Below are 16,802 nucleotides of genomic sequence, written 5' to 3' on the forward strand. Positions count from 1 at the left end.
AAGTAGGGTCAGCAACATTGCAGGCAGAACTGTAAATTTCTTGTTAGAGATGCCCCCTGCCTTTACCTGGCCAGCTCTCCTCCCAGCCCAGCCAAGTAATGAAAGTCAACAGAGTGCCTTCCCCTAGGAGGTTCACTCCTCCCTTAGGATGTACCCCATGTGAAGAGATAGATAGGTCTGGGCCTCTTAACTTACAAGGCCTAAAGACCAACAGATTATTATCAAGCTCCTTCTATCAGATTCTATTTGCCTCTCAATCAGAAAACTTAATTGTAGCTTAGACAGCACCTCTCTTAGCTCCTCTAATAATGACTCTGTCCTTTGTTCTAGACCCTGTCTAGCGCACTTGGGCCTCATTCCTCCGTAATCATAACCTCTACTCTACCACCAATGGCTCTACTCCCAACCTGTGTGTACTGATGGTCCTCTTCCCCACTTAATGCTGTATAATTGTTTAGTCCTAGCTAATGCCACTCTTAGGATCATTGGTTACTATCCTCACTCTTTTATGACCTTGTCTAAATATGATCAGAATCGGCAAACTTGGAAGGCTTCCATAGCCTTGGCAACTCATGACGAGAGCCTAGGGTGGTTACTGGCACCATAAACTAGAGTGTCAATTTGTTGGGTCAACAACAGGAGTCACTGTGCACTTGCTCCTCATGTGGGATCTCTGTCCTTAATGTGCTGTACATTTTGATTTAATGCTATAACTAGTACTCAAACAGTATGTTTCACTTTGTGTTTCTATGTGGGTGCAAACTGTTGAAATCTTTATACTAAATTGATCTTCTATATATAAAGAGAATTGAAAATGAATCTTGATGCAAATGGAAGGCGAGAGGGATCGGGAGAGGGGAGGGTTGCGGGTGGGAGGGAAGTTATGGGAGGGGGAAGCCATTGTAATCCATAAGCTGTACACTGAAAATTTATATTCATTAAATAAAAATTAAAAAAAAAACTCAGAGCTTCAGAACATGGTCCACAAAATAAATACATATAGACAATGTAGAATGTGAAGTTCAACAGCAGAACAGCAAGTTTAACAACTCTGCCTGCGTAGTTAGATGCATACAGTTTACAACAACATTGTGGGTTATAATTGATTGTCTACATAAAATTGTCTATTTCTCTGAGTTTCTGAAGTCTGATAGAATCATGCTCCTGCGAGTGGTGGATGGTACACATCATTACCAGTGGTAAGAACTGTCATGTCCTACCCATTGGAATAATGTCAATCTCCTGTTTCTTTACTTTGTCACTTGCAGAACATCAATCACTTCTATAGAGAAATATACTTCATAATTACAGTGTTGACTAAGGATAAATCTCTTCCTCAGCTACATTCTTGGTCAAGTAAAATGGTGAAAGCAGAAAATGTGTGCTTGGTGATGAAAGAATAAAAAAGCATAGTAAATAGAACATCAACAAGGAAAAAGGAGGGAGAACACTTTCTTGAGAGTCCTGAGAAAGAATAAGGAAAGAAATCTGCCCCTAACAATTTGTAATTAAATCACAGATTCTATGTTCCTAAAGTTGTATTTATGAAAAGCAAAAGTGGCTGGCGCCGCGGCTCAATAGGCTAATCCTCCGCCTTGCGGTGCCGGCACACCGGGTTCTAGTCCCAGTTGGGGTGCCGGATTCTGTCCCGGTTGCCCCTCTTCCAGGCCAGCTCTCTGCTGTGTCCAGGGAGTGCAGTGGAGGATGGCCCAAGTGCTTGGGCCCTGCACCCCATGGGAGACCAGAAGAAGCACCTGGCTCCTGCCATTGGATCAGTGTAGTGTGCCGGCCGCAGCATCCGATGGAAGGTGAACCAAAGGCAAAGGAAGACCTTTCTCTCTCTTTCTCTATCTCTCTCTCTCACTGTCCACCACTCTACCTGTTAAAAAAAAAAAAAAAAAGCTTTGTATACCTTGAATAAACGATTTCTAGGAAAAACAAAAGACACCTAAAATAAATAAATCAATACTGTGGCTCCTGTCCTGGAAGAACTTACACGATAAAAATAAAATAAGACAAATCATAAATTCTATATGTGCTTAACTATATACACAGAAGTATAGTGTTTCCAATTAAAACTGGATCCTACTCAGAGTTTCTCTCAAGACGATTTTAACATCTTTGTTCCTCAAACTGTAGATTAAAGGATTCATCATAGGAACCACAATGGTGTAAAAAACAGAAGAGACTTTTCCCTCATCCATTGACCCAGCAGAAGATGGCTTGAGATACATGAATGCACCTGATCCAAAGAACAGAGAAACAGCAACTATGTGGGAACTGCAGGTGCTGAAGGCATTGGACCTGCCCTCAGTGGAGCTGATGTGCAGAATGCTGGAAAGACTGAAACCATAAGAGATGAAGACCATGAGGCTGGGAACAATGATGTCAATGCCTGCTACAATGAAGATCTCTACCTCATTGATGTGAGTGCTGGTGCAGGAGAGCTCAAGCAAAGGGAGAACATCGCAGAAGTAGTGGTTGATGACAAAAGCAGTGTTAAGAGAAAGTTTATATCAATAGGTTCCTACATCAAGAAATTGGAAAGGCACCAAATAGATGAGCTTTCAAGTCATCTCAAGGATCTAGAAAATCTGCAGCAAACCAAACCCTAACCCAGTAGGAGAAGAGAAATAATTAAAATCAAAGAAGAAATCAACAGGATTGAATAAAAAAAAAATTACAAAAAATCAGCCAAATGAGGAGCTGTTTTTTTGAAAAAATAAACAAAATTGACACCCCATTGGCCCAACTAACTAAAAAAAGAAGAGAAAAGACCCAAATCAATAGGATCAGAGATGAAAAGGGAAACGTAACAACAGACGCCACAGAAATAAAAAGAAGCATCAGAAATTACTACAAGGACTTGGATGCCAGCAAACAGGGAAATCTATCAGAAATGGACAGATTCTTGGACACATACAACCTACCTAAATTGAGCCAGGAAGACATAGAAAACCTAAACAGACCAATAACTGACACAGAAATTGAAACAGTAATAAAGGCCCTCCCAACAAAGAAAAGCCCAGGACCAGATGGATTCACTGCTGAGTTCTACCAGACATTTAGAGAAGAACTAACTCCAATTCTTCTCAAACTATTCAGAACAATCGAAAAAGAGGGAATCCTCCCAAATTCTTTCTATGAAGCCACCATCACCTTAATTCCTAAGACAGAAAAAGATGCAACATTGAAAGAGAATTACAGACCAATATCCCTGATGAACATAGATGCAAAAATACTCAATAAAATTCTGGCCAATAGAATGCAACAACACATCAGAAAGATCATCCACCCAGACCAACTGGGATTTATCCCTGGTATGCAGGGATGGTTCAACATTCGCAAAACAATCAACGTAATACACTACATTAACAGACTGCAGAAGAAAAACCATATGATTCTCTCAATAGCCGCAGAGAAAGCATTTGATAAAATACAACACCCTTTCATGATGAAACCTCTAAGCAAACTGGGTATGGAAGGAAAATTCCTCAGTACAATCAGAGCAATTTATGAAAAACCCACGGCCAGCATCCTATTGAATGAGGAAAAGTAGGAAGCATTTCCGCTGAGATCTGGTACCAGACAGGGATGCCCACTCTCACCACTGCTATTCAATATAGTTCTGGAAGTTTTGGCCAGAGCTATTAGGCAAGAAAAAGAAATTAAAGGGATACAAATTGGGAAGGAAGAACTCAAACTATCCCTCTTTGCAGATGATATGATTCTTTACTTAGGGGACCCAAAGAACTCTACTAAGAGACTGCTGGAAACTCATCGAAGAGTTTGGCAAAGTAGCAGGATATAAAATCAATGCACAAAAATCAACAGCCTTTGTATACACAGGCAATGCCACAGCTGAGGAAGAACTTCTAAGATCAATCCCATTCACAATAGCTACAAAAACAATCAAATACCTTGGAATAAACTTAACCAAAGACGTTAAAGATCTCTACGATGGAAACTACAAAACCTTAGAGAAAGAAATAGAAGAGGATACCAAAAATTGGAGAAATCTTCCATGCTCATGGATTGGAAGAATCAATATCATCAAAATGTCTATTCTCCCAAAAGCAATTTATACATTCAATGCAATACCAATCAAGATACCGAAGACATTCTTCTCAGATCTGGAAAAAATGATGCTGAAATTCATATGGAGACACAGAAGACCTCGAATAGCCAAAGCAATCTTGTACAACAAAAACAAAGCCAGAGGCATCACAGTACCAGATTTCAGGACATACTACAGGGCAGTTGTTATCAAAACAGCATGGTACTGGTACAGAAACAGATGGATAGACCAATGAAACAGAATAGAAACACCAGAAATCAATCCAAACACCTACAGCCAACTTATATTTGACCAAAGATCCAAATCCAATCCCTGGAATAAGGACAGTCTATTCAATAAATGGTGCTGGGAAAATTGGATTTCCACGTGCAGAAGCCTGAAGCAAGACCCCTACCTTTCACGTTACACAAAAATTCACTCAACATGGATTAAAGACTTAAATCTACGACCTGAAACCATCAAATTATTAGAGAGCATTGGAGAAACCCTGCAAGATATAGGCACAGGCAAAGACTTCTTGGAAAATACTCCAGCAGCACAGGCAGTCAAAAACAAAATTAACATTTGGGATTGCATCAAAGTGAGAAGTTTCTGTACTTCAAAAGAAACAGTCAGGAAAGTGAAGAGGCAACCAACAGAATGGGAAAAAATATTTGCAAACTATGCTACAGATAAAGGGTTGATAACCAGAATCTACAAAGAAATCAAGAAAATCCACAACAACAAAACAAACAACCCACTTAAGAGATGGGTCAAGGACCTCAAGAGACATTTTTCGAAAGAAGAAATCCAAATGGCCAACAGACACATGAAAAAATGTTCAAGATCACTAGCAATCAGAGAAATGCAAATCAAAACCACAATGAGGTTTCACCTCACCCCGGTGACAATGGCTCACATTCAGAAATCTACCAACAACAGATTCTGGAGAGGATGTGGGGAAAAAGGGACACTAACCCACTATTGGTGGGAATGCAAACTGGTTAACCAACTATAGAAGTCAGTCTGGAGATTCCTCAGAAACCTGAACATAACCCTATCATACAACCCAGCCATCCCACACGTTGGAATTTACCCAAAGGAAATTAATTTGGCAAATAAAAAAGCCATCTGCACATTAATGTTTATTGCAGCTCAATTCACAATAGCTAAGACCTGGAACCAACCCAAATGCCCATCAACAGTAGACTGGATAAAGAAATTATGGGACATGTACTCCATAGAATACTATACAGCAGTAAGGAACAATGAAACCCAGTCATTTGCAACAAGATGGAGGAATCTGGAAAACATCATGCTGAGTGAATTAAGCCAGTCCCAAAGAGACAAATATCATTTGTTTTCCCTGATCGATGACAACTGAGCACCAAAGGGGAAAACTGTTGAAGTGAAATGGACAAAATAAGAAACTATGTCCTGATCAGCTCTTGTCCTGGCTCTAGATGTACAATGTAATACTTTATCCTTTTTAGTATTTGGTGTTGTTGTTGTTCTTGTTGTTCTAGTACTAGTGGTTGAACTCTGTAATTAACACACAATTACTCTTAGGTGTTTAAATTTTAACTGAAAGGTGATCCCTGTTAAATTTAAGAGTGGAAAAAGAGAGGGAGGAGATGTACAATTTGGGACATGCACAATCAGATGCCGCAAATGGTGGAGTTAGAAATGTGCCAGGGGATTCCAATACAATCCCATCAAGGTGGCACGTACCCATGCCATCTCACTAGTCCAAGTGATCAATTTCAGTTCACATTCGATGGCTCTGATAGGTCTAAGAGTCAAAGGGATCACACAAACAAGACAAGTGTCTGCTAATACTAACTGATAGAATCAAAAAGGGAGAGAAAGATCCAACATGGGAAGTGGGATACACAGCAGACTCATAGAATGGCAAACGTCCTAAACAACACTCTGGCCACAGAATCAGCCCTTAAGGCATTTGGATCTGGCTGAAGAGCCCATGAGAGTATTGTAGGCATGGAAAGCCAAGAAACCATGGAAAAGAGAAAAAGAAGAAGACCTAAATGAAAGATCTCTGTGAGTGAGATCCCAGTGGAAAGAACGGGGCCATCAAAGAAGGAGGTACCTTTCTCTGAAGGGAGGAGAGAACTTCCACCTTGACTGTGACCCTACCGGAACAAGATCAAAGTCAGCGAACTCTAAAGGCTTCCATAGCCCTGGCAACTCATGACTAGAGCCTAGGGAGATTACTGACGCCATGAACAGGAGTGTCAAATTGTTAAGTCAGCAACAGGAGTCACTGTGTACTTACATCCCATGTGGGATCTGTCCCTAATGTGTTGTTTAATGTGCAGTGATGCTATAACTAGTACTGAAACAGTATTTTTACACTTTGTGTTTCTGCGTGGGTACAAACTGATGAGATCTTTACTAATTATATACTGAATCGATCTGTATATAAAGATAATTGGAAATGAAAAAAGGAAAAACCTGGTGTTAAATTGGAAATGGCATAGAAAATTAATTTTTTAAAAAATATATTATGTAAGATCTCTGTCTTTAATGTACTGTACACTCTTATTTAATGCTATAACTAGTACTCCAACAGTATTTTTTTTTCACTTTGTGTTACTATATGGGGGCAAACTGTTGAAATCGTTACCTAATATATACTAAACTGATCTTCTGTATATAAAGAGAATTGAAAATGAATCATGATGTGATTGGAAGGGGAGAGGGAGTGGGAAAGGGGAGGGTTGTGGGTGGGAGGGAAGTTTTGGGAGGGGGAAGCCATTGTAATCCATAAGCTGTACTTTGGAAATTTATATTCATTAAATAAATAAAAAAAAGAAGTAGTGGTTGATGGTGTTTGTATCACAGAAGTTCAGCCTGAGAATGCATCCAGTGTGGATCATGGTGTGAGAAAAGGCAGTCAAGTATGAACCAAGCATAAGGTTGAAACAGACTTTAGGGGACATGATTGTGTTGTACAAAAGTGGCTTGCAGATGGCCACATATTGATCATAGGCCATGGATGTCAGCACATAGCATTCAGAAATGATAAAAAAGCAAAAGAAGTAGAACTGTGTCATACATCCAATGTAAGAGACACTATTCTTCTTCAATACGAAACTCATCATCATTTTGGGTATAATTACAGAGGAATAACAGAAGTCTATGAAAGATAAATTGAAGAGGAAAAATACATGGGAGTGTGAATTCAGCACAATTAAAATGATCAAGCCTAGATTTCCAAAAGAAGTGATCATGTATGTGACTAGAAACAAGAAGAAAAGGGGCAGCTGGAGGTCTGGTTGGTCGGTTAATCCCATCAGGACGAATTCAGTCACAAAAGAGCCATTTGTGTGTGCCATTCTTCTTCAAGAGATCTGTGAACACAAGGGAAAAATTACATTATATTCCCCCCTCATTCAATAATATTTCCACATGTAAATGTAAAGTCAATTATTGTGAATGTCGGAGACTATCCTAAGGTGAACTCACAGCATTTGCCTTTACTGGGTGATACTGTCTCCCTATTATGCAAGCCTTAAATGGTAAACAGAGCAAAGTGCCCTCCTGTAGGAGAGAAAGTGCAAAAGAAGTAAAACTGTGTCATACATCCAATGTAAGATATATTATCCTTCTTCAATACGAAGCTCATCATCATTTTGGGTGTAATTACAGGGGAATAACAAAAGTCTATGAAAGACAAATTGAAGAGGAAAAAGTACATGGGAGTGTGCAGATGTGAATTCAGCACAATTAAAATGATCAAGCCCAGATTTCCAAAAGCAGTGATCATATATGTGACTAAAAACAAGAAGAAAAGGGGCAGCTGGAGAACTGGCTGATCTGTTAACCCCACCAGTATGAATTCTGTTACAAAAGAGCCATTGTGTTTTCCATTCTTCTCTGAGGGAATCCGCAGACACAAGGAAAAGGAATTGCATTAGAATCCCATTCTTTCAAAACAATATTCACACATAAGTGTAAGGTCAATTATCATGAATTTCTGTGACCATTCCCATATGAAGTCACAGCATCTGCCTTTACAAGGTCATATTGCATCCCTTATTGGAGGCTTAGAAGATAAACAAAGCAAAATACAACACCAGTTTATCTCTCATCTGAGAGAATGCCAGTGCTTTAATATGCAAACTCAGTTGCTGGTAAAGTGGAATGGTAAAGATAAAGAAGTGAAGACATGGACAGAGTTGTCCTTCTCACCTCTCTTCATTTTCTCATTTGCTTTAAATCCTTCCCAACTAATAAAATCAGAAAAGAAATTAACAATTTGGTGTTACCAGTAATGCAGAATGGAATTTGCTAGGGTGGGCCCCTGAGACAGTTTCTAACTAAAACTGAGGAACCTGGGTCTGTGAGAGGTTGGTTACTGTCTATTGTCACTCAACAAAAGTTACTAATCTGGAAGTGTGATAATTCTGAAAATGCGGAGGGAATTTTCTTATGAAGTTATTGCAGCCCTATGCCTGATGCCAGAAGTCAGTGGGAGGGGAAATCACGTAGGGTTGGTTAAAGTTTACCAAGTTTCAGTTATGCAAGATGATTGATTTCTTGAGGTCAAATGTATAGCAGTTCCATGAGTGTTTTATTTTTCTTCTTACTATTTATTGAACTGTTTACCTAGTGTAGGGTTAATCTTATAAGTATAAGTAAACTGAAATTAGGTCATTATAACAACTAAGAGAAGGAATAGGAGAGGAAGGAGCAGGAAGGGGTAGGCATGTGGGCAGGAGGGAGGGTATGGTGGGAAACATCACTAATTACTAAATCTGTATGCATAAAACACATGAAATGTGTGTACCTTAAATAAAATTTAAAAATTACTCTATTACTGTATTTTATATTTTCTAAGAAGATAGATTTGTAAGCTGATATTCTCAATAATGCACAGACAAAATAAAACGCAAAAGAGAAACTGCCTTTGGGGTGACAGATATCTTAATTAACTTGATCATTGTGACTATTTCACAATGAGTACGTATTTCAGAACATTAAATTGTGTACCTCATATATATTTCCATGAAAGTGCCAAAAAAAGAAAATATTAATGTGAAGAGAATCTAAACTCACCTTCAACAGGGAAGAAAGCCTCAGTGCTTCCATTTTGCTATTCCCTCTGTGGTCCTGCTGTGACCTGTATCAGGCCCTGTAACTTTGCTTTCTTTTATGCTAAGAGGGTATAGCATAGACTTATTTTTTTCTATTCTGTCATAAGCTTTCAGAGCTGCTGGTCACAATTCATGATTATAATCTTGCCATCTCAAGTACCAGGGGAAATTAAGCAACCTGTGCCATTAGGACATTTGCCTCAGAGATTTAACTTGCGTTTAATGATGTAGTGTACTTGGTGATAAGCAGGGTAAAGACATGCTCATTCTGTCATAGGGAACATATTCTAGGTAACAATAATAATAAATAAATAAAGAGACTATAGATGTACATCAGATCATGACCTGTCTTTATCTGCTGAATGATTCAATATATTACTCAGGTTATCACTTCATTCTCAAGATTATACTTCTCCCTTGGCCAGCGCCTCAGCTCACTAGGCTAACCTTCTGCCTGCGGCGCCGGCATCCCAGGTTCTAGTCCCAGTCGGGGTGCCGGATTCTGTCCCGGTTACTCCTCTTCCAGTCCAGCTCTCTGCTCTGGCCCGGGAGTGCAGTGGAGGATGGCCCAAGTCCTTGGGCCCTGCACCTGCATGGGAAACCAGGAGAAGCACCTGGCTCTTGGCTTCAGATCAGCGCAGCGCGATGGCTGAAATGCTCAGGCCATAGTGGCCGTGTGGGGGGTGAACCAATGGAAAAAGGAAGACCTTTCTCTCTCTCTCTCTCTCTCTCTCTCTCTCTCTCTCTCTCACTGTCTAACTCTGCATGTTAAAAAAAAAAGAGATATACTTCTCCCAAGGAGGGGCCAAAATTAATCTTTCTCCATGATCTTCAACTCTGTAGGGAAATGGATTTTCCCCCAATTTCTTCCCACATCTTAAACAAAATGTTCCTTGAGGTCTGTCTTCCTGCTTCTTTATTCTTTGTATAATTTTTTAAAAAAATTTATTAAGAGGAAACAAGATTCATGTATTTCATATATACAATTTTAAGAGCATAATGATACTTTCCATCCTCTCTCCTTACATCACTCCCAATCTCCCTCCTTCTTTTATAATCAAATCTCAAAATGTCCATTCTGCTCATACACGTTACACTTTTTGTATGCTGCATGGTAGTTATAATTCAGGGGAAACATATGATATTTGTCTTTTGGCGATTGATTTATTTCACTTAGCATGGAATGACTTCCATAACTCACTTCAGGTGTTATCTCTCTTGGAGTATTTCCAAAATATCTTTGCATGTGTTGCATGCCGATAGAAGTTTTTACTCTTTAAAACTTAGTGTTCTAACATTTCCCCATGTACACACTGCTATTTAGTTCTTCACAGCACTGCTAGCACAGGCTCTGAACAAACAGCTTTGTCCTTCCAAAATTCAAGAACTTTCAGGAAAAAAGAAAACAGCATGATGACAGAATATGAGATCCAAAGTTTCAAAACCCTATCTCAGGAAAGTTAGCTAGCAACTACCCACATACAAGAGTACCTTAAAACCAGCTTGGGAAACCTGTGTAGACGACAGAATGGAATAGAGTCTTAGAAAGGGCAGGGAAATGATATTCTTTGACAACATCATGCCTCTCCTCTGCTAAGTTGGCATGATGCCTCACAAAGAATGTTGTACAGACCAAAGTGCCTGCAAATGTGGCAGTCATTTTCAACAGGATTCCAAGAAGTTTCCCCAAAGCCCACTCCAGTCCTACCTCATGTGGAACCCAGTAGCTAATTATACAGTTGTACCACCATGGATCAGGTAGAAATAAAGCAATGATGTAGAACACACAGTGCCTAGTGCACAGATCTGATCTGCTTACTTCCTGAAGTGGTGGCTACATATACCTGGCTTGAATTTCAAAACAGTCAATCTTCAGCACTCAGGGAGAGAGATGCATGGCACCACTCATTGCAACAAACACTGGGAGTTACTTTCACCTTACCAAAATATTTAAATACTTCTCAACACAGTCTCAAAGCCCACCTGAAGTTCCTACATATGCTGGGAGGGAAAATTCAATGGGATATTTCTAATGAGGCTAACAGTTGGTGCAGTTCATCCTGAATAGTGACTCTGTTTGTTGCCTGGAACTTGAATTGCAATCCTATCCAACTCAAAGACATGAAGAATAACACCAATTTGTCCTGGAAAACACTCTGCCTCCAAGTTCAAGTAGAGATTATTTCAGTGCTCTTTTCTCAGATCTTCAAAATTGCTGAATTAATTCTTCCAATGGTTACACCAGCCAGCAGAACCCAGACAGCTTCCCCACCAAAATTCACACCAAAGGTCGCATTCTAGCTATCTAGAGAACCCCAAGTCAGGCTTCTGTGGGTTTGTTATCAGCCTGTACGCAAAGAATCTCACACTGTATTAATAGTGAAGTCATTTACCTACTGAGAAACCCCTGAAAAGGTTGGAATTAGTGACTATTACTCCAAAAGACATGCCCTAATACAAGCACATAGTTTTGGAAGGACTAAGAATGCAATGATATTTCTAAAAGAAACAAGAAACACTCAACAATGGATCCAAAAGAAGTAGAGATTGATGAAAGAGCAGGCAAAGAATGATTACTTCTCTTAAATTGGTTGATTGAACTACGAGAATAAACAGATAATTTTAATTGCAAATGGAATATGTAAAAACGAGAACTTTAATGAGCAAATCAAATATTTTGGTATAGAAACTAGAAATATCAGTGGTTAAGGACACAATGACTGAATAGGTAAATGCACTAGAAAGCTGAAATAGTAGACTTGATGAAACTCAAAAATAATTAGAGAGCTTACAGTAATTAGAAAAATAAAACAAAAAAGTAATCAGAAAAAAATGAAAGAAAGCCTACAGACATTATGGAACACAATCAAAACAGACCTAATGTTCATACAATAAGGGTTTGAGAAGAACAGGAGAGAAGTAAGTACATTTAAGGAAATGATTACAGAAAACTTCCTTAATCTATGCAAAGATACCACATCCATGTCCAAGAAGAGAAGATGTCACCAATTAAATTTGATTCAAAGAGGAGTTCACTGAGATGCATAGTGATCACTATGTCCCTAAATCTGTGTATATGAAATACATGAAACTTATATAATTTAAATAAAATTTTTAAAACATCAAGACAAAATAATTCTGAAGAAGCAGAAATGAAAATACAGCTCATGCAAAGCAGTCTCAACATAAATTATTATCAGATATCTCACCAGAAATTCTACATGTCACATGAGTGGAATGATGTCATGATCGTAAAGAGTGGTGGGCATAGATACAGCAGTTAGGATTCTGCCTGGATTGCCTCTGTCCCATATATGAGTGTCTAGTTTTGAGTTCTGGCTCCACTTTTTGTTCTAAGTTCCTGATAATATAGGTCCTGGAAGGCAGCAGGTGATGACCCAGGTACTTGGTTCCCTACCATCTTGTGGGAGACCCAGATTAAGTTGCAGGGTACCTGACTTCTGACAGGTCCAGCCATGGCAAATGCATACATTTGAGGACTAAACTAGCAGGTATGAGATTCTCTCTCTCTCTGAAGTATTTCTCAGGAAATACTGTATGTGGTGCATGTGAACTATTCAGACTTGCTCTCTTGTTACGACATGTAGTTTAGGACGAAGGGAAGGAGGCAAGTGAACTGCAGGGTATCCCATTGGAGAGTTACTGTGATGCAAAGGTGAAATAAATGGCTTGTGTTGTTTTTAGCTCTCCTTTATAATTAAAACCTTCTGTAGCTTAGATCTTGCCCATAGGAGAAATAGTTCTTTTTAGTGATGAATAATTACCACTTTTAATTATTACATTACCCATAGGTGTTCATTAGCTGGTGTATTTAAAAAATAAAAATCCAGACTTGGTTACTCACCTTTGGAAACAAATACAATTAAGTTCTTCACTATTTATCTGCTGAATTGCCTCTTTTCAAACGGTGCTGCCTTAACTTATACAAATTGCTTTTGAGCTTTTAAAATTCATTTTCCAAAAAGATTGATAGTATGGAATGTAGTTTTAGAGAATGTTTATCTTTTCTGACTGTAGAACAGCCTTCATTTGTATTACATGGAGCTCTTCAAAAGAAAGCTTAGTGATCTAGTTGAATCCAATTTTGACCTCTTCAAATAGTGATAAAATATGAGAGATAATGCAGGCTTGCAGTGTCTTTAAAGGATCCAAATAACACATATCTTGTTTTCTCAAATAGAATTTTATTTGATACAAAAATTAACTGTAGCAAAAGAAGCCAAAGGAAAACCTGAAAGATCCCCCAACCAAGTTAAACTATTTTACATAAATAAAACTTGTTGAATGAAATGCCAAGCATTTGATCTTAGAGCCACTGTGTAGGGACTGAGAGGTCATTTCAAATCCTAAGTAATGAATGCAACAGCACTGAATATCTAAAAACAATCAAAGGGCAAAGAAACAACTTATTCTTTCTTTTTTTTTTTTTTGACAGGCAGAGTGGACAGTGAGAGAGAGAGAGACAGAGAGAAAGGTCTTCCTATGCCGTTGGTTCACCCTCCAATGGCTGCGGCGATAGGCGTGCTGCGGCCCAGCGCACTGCACTGATCCGGTGGCAGGAGCCAGGTGCTTCTCCTGGTCTCCCACGGGGTGCAGGGCCCAAGCCCTTGGGCCATCCTCCACTGCACTCCCTGGCCACAGCAGAGAGCTGGCCTGGAAGAGGGGCAACCAGGACAGAATCTGGTACCCTGACCGGGACTAGAACCCGGTGTGCCGGCGCCGCAGGTGGAGGATTAGCCTAGTGAGCTGCAGCGCTGGCCAGAAACAACTTATTCTAAAATCCCCAATACTTAAAGATTACAACAATGGTAAAAGAATGTATATTTTATGGTTATTTTTAAAAATATTTAAATTGATGTATTGCATTAAAATTTTTCAGAATAATTATATTTCCCTATTTTCTTAAAAGAATAATATCTTAACATCCAATTGTTAAAAGTTATCACAACTGGTCTTAATCACCATATGCTCCTTTCAGATTATCATTGCTCCCTGTCTACAATAGGAGATATTAATGCCTTCATTTCCACGTGGGAATAGAATTTGAGCCAACAAAAAGATGAGTGATTTCATTGTTTCAAAACCTTCCTGTCTTCTGGGCTTAACCACTCTTTATACTAAATAGCCCTTATTTCTCACTTTAATTTATAACCCTTCAGGCATCCATTGACATTCCATGATCTTTATGATTTTAGGATTATTGTAAAAAGGATTTTTAACTTTCTCATCACTCTGAATTTCAAATTCATCTTCCTAATTTCTTGTCACTCACTATTTTATGTTGGGAACTTGCTTTCCTCTAACTTCCTGATTCTTCACAAATGAAGCCTCTGTAACTCTACGAACAATATTAATGTGTGGATGTCCTGGATGACAAGTATTGTTTTTTAATCATTTTGCACAGTACAATTGAAGAAAACTACAGGACTCTTAGGACAGGAGTCAAATGAGATTAAAACGCTATTGAGGTCATCATTGACCATCCACAACGTACAAAACTCTTGTTTACTGGTTATATATGCCTTTAAGTTCTGGCTAAGAGTCATTTGTTCCCAAATTCCTATTACGGCAATTTAAAGACACTGAAAATACATTTTTAGAAAAATTTTTAGATCGCTACTTGAGTCAGCATTTCCCGACCATCCTATCTTAAAGGGCCCTCCCTTTCTCACTCAGAAAAAAGTCATTGCTTAACTTGATGTCCAGTCTGTTCTTCCTCAGAGGTGGAAGCTACAAAAGAAGCCTCAATATAAACATGGAATGTTGATCACTATAGACTAGGAATGATGGGAGAGACACAGAGAGTTAGGATGAAAAATAAAGGGGAGTGTGATTATGGATTGAGACAAACATATTAAAGCTGTTAGTAATAGGGAGACCTGGAGGAGGCTTCTGGTTCCTTGCTCCAGCCTGGCCCAATGCTAATCATTGTGGCTGTTTGGGGAGTGAACTAGCAGTGGAGAATCTCTCTCTCTCTCTCTCTCTCTCTCTCTCTGTATTTCTGCCTTTCAAATAAATACATAATTTTTTCAAAAAGTGTATTTTTTGAGATGTTGGAAATTACTTCTCTCTCATAAATGAATTAAAAGTGAAAAGTGCACAGGTCTTCCAAGGAGAAAATCAGAATTTCTGTGGTTTTCCTTGTATGTATTATAAGAAAGGTAATCAAAGTTCTTAGGAAAACCAAAGCATATAAATCAGTAAAATTAGATACTGTGCTCTTTGAAAAGTTCCCTTTTGATATCATAGTCTTATTAATAAAATGATATGAAGAGTGTAATATAATTATGAAGAACATCATCATTTTTTTCCAGTAACAAAGAAGAAAATGAAGACCTTTAGTTAAATTCATGTATCTTACTTTGTGTTTCTGTGTGGATGCAAACTGATGAAATCTTTACTAAGTATACACAGAATTGATCTTCTGTATATAAAGATAATTGGAAATGAAAAAAAATCTGGTGTTAAATTGGAAATGGCATAGAAAATTAATTTTTAAAAAATATTATGTAGGATCTCTGTCTTTAATGTGCTCTACACTCTTATTTAATGCTATAACTAGTACTCCAACAGTATTTTTTCACTTTGTGTTTCTATGTGGGGGCAAACTGTTGAAATATTTACTTAATATATACTAAACTGATCTTCTGTATATAAAGAAAATTGAAAATGAATCTTGATGTGAATGGAAGGGGAGAGGGAGTGGGAAAGGGGAGGGTTGTGGGTGGGAGGGAAGTTATGGGAGGGGGGGAAGCCATTGTAATCCATAAGCTGTACTTTGGAAATTTATATTCATTAAATAAAAATTTTAAAAAAATAAATTCATGTATCTACCAGAAAAAAAAAAAAACACAGCCAACTTCCAAAGTAGAATGCTTTCATATTTAGTGAAATAAAATCTATACAATGAAGTATACATAAAAATACTGTTAAGTGTAGAATATTTGAAATGATGCATTGACAGTTTATTCTTACCTTTGTCTTTAAATAGTTCTAGATGTTGTTAAAGACTCTGAGCTTCAAAATCTTGTCTGTACAATAAATCCATATTAAAAACATAGTACTTACCTGTCACCTATACAATACCAAATGTAACAGTTCTGCCCTCAGAACTATAATGCATACTGTTTACAACTGCAAAATGGGTTCCACTTGATAGTCTACATAGAAAGGTATATATTTGTGAATGACCAACATCTGACAGAAACATATTCCAGCTCAGTGGAGATGAAAAGACAAGTTGAAACATGTCGTTGAAGTTCTGCATCATTGCAAGTGGTAGATAAGAACCAATGGGAGTAATATCGACCTGGTATTCCTTTGCTACAAAAGATTCATCACTCTTGAAGAGAAATAAACATTCTACTGACAATGAAAACTAAGAACATTTTTTTAAAATTTAACTCCACTAATAAGCAGGTAAAATGGTGCAAAAGGTGGAGCAACTAACAAAAACTGTTAGATAAAAAAATCAAAATCAAGAAAGGAGTAAAATTACATTTCTCATGATAATAAATAAATAGAAAAAGAAAGCTGCCCTAAAAGTGTGTAATGAAATTCAGTCTCTCTGTGCTCCAGCAACACACACAAAAACAGGGTGCTTCTAA

At 38.2% G+C, this 16,802-nt stretch overlaps 1 protein-coding gene across 1 annotated transcript; it reads right to left on the reverse strand.

Moving 5' to 3' along the window:
• Window positions 1-2,072: 2,072 nt before the first annotated feature.
• LOC133764741 (olfactory receptor 8B8-like) lies at window positions 2,073-7,413 on the reverse strand. The gene is made up of 2 exons (XM_062198426.1): window positions 6,905-7,413; window positions 2,073-2,487 (listed from the first exon to the last, which is right to left on the reverse strand). Exons 1-2 carry the CDS (start codon window positions 7,411-7,413, stop codon window positions 2,073-2,075), a joined length of 924 nt encoding a protein of 307 aa, XP_062054410.1.
• Between the last annotated feature and the right edge of the window lie 9,389 nt (window positions 7,414-16,802).

Source organism: Lepus europaeus, chromosome 7 (assembly GCF_033115175.1).
Source record: "Lepus europaeus isolate LE1 chromosome 7, mLepTim1.pri, whole genome shotgun sequence".
Taxonomy (NCBI): Eukaryota; Metazoa; Chordata; class Mammalia; order Lagomorpha; family Leporidae; genus Lepus; species Lepus europaeus.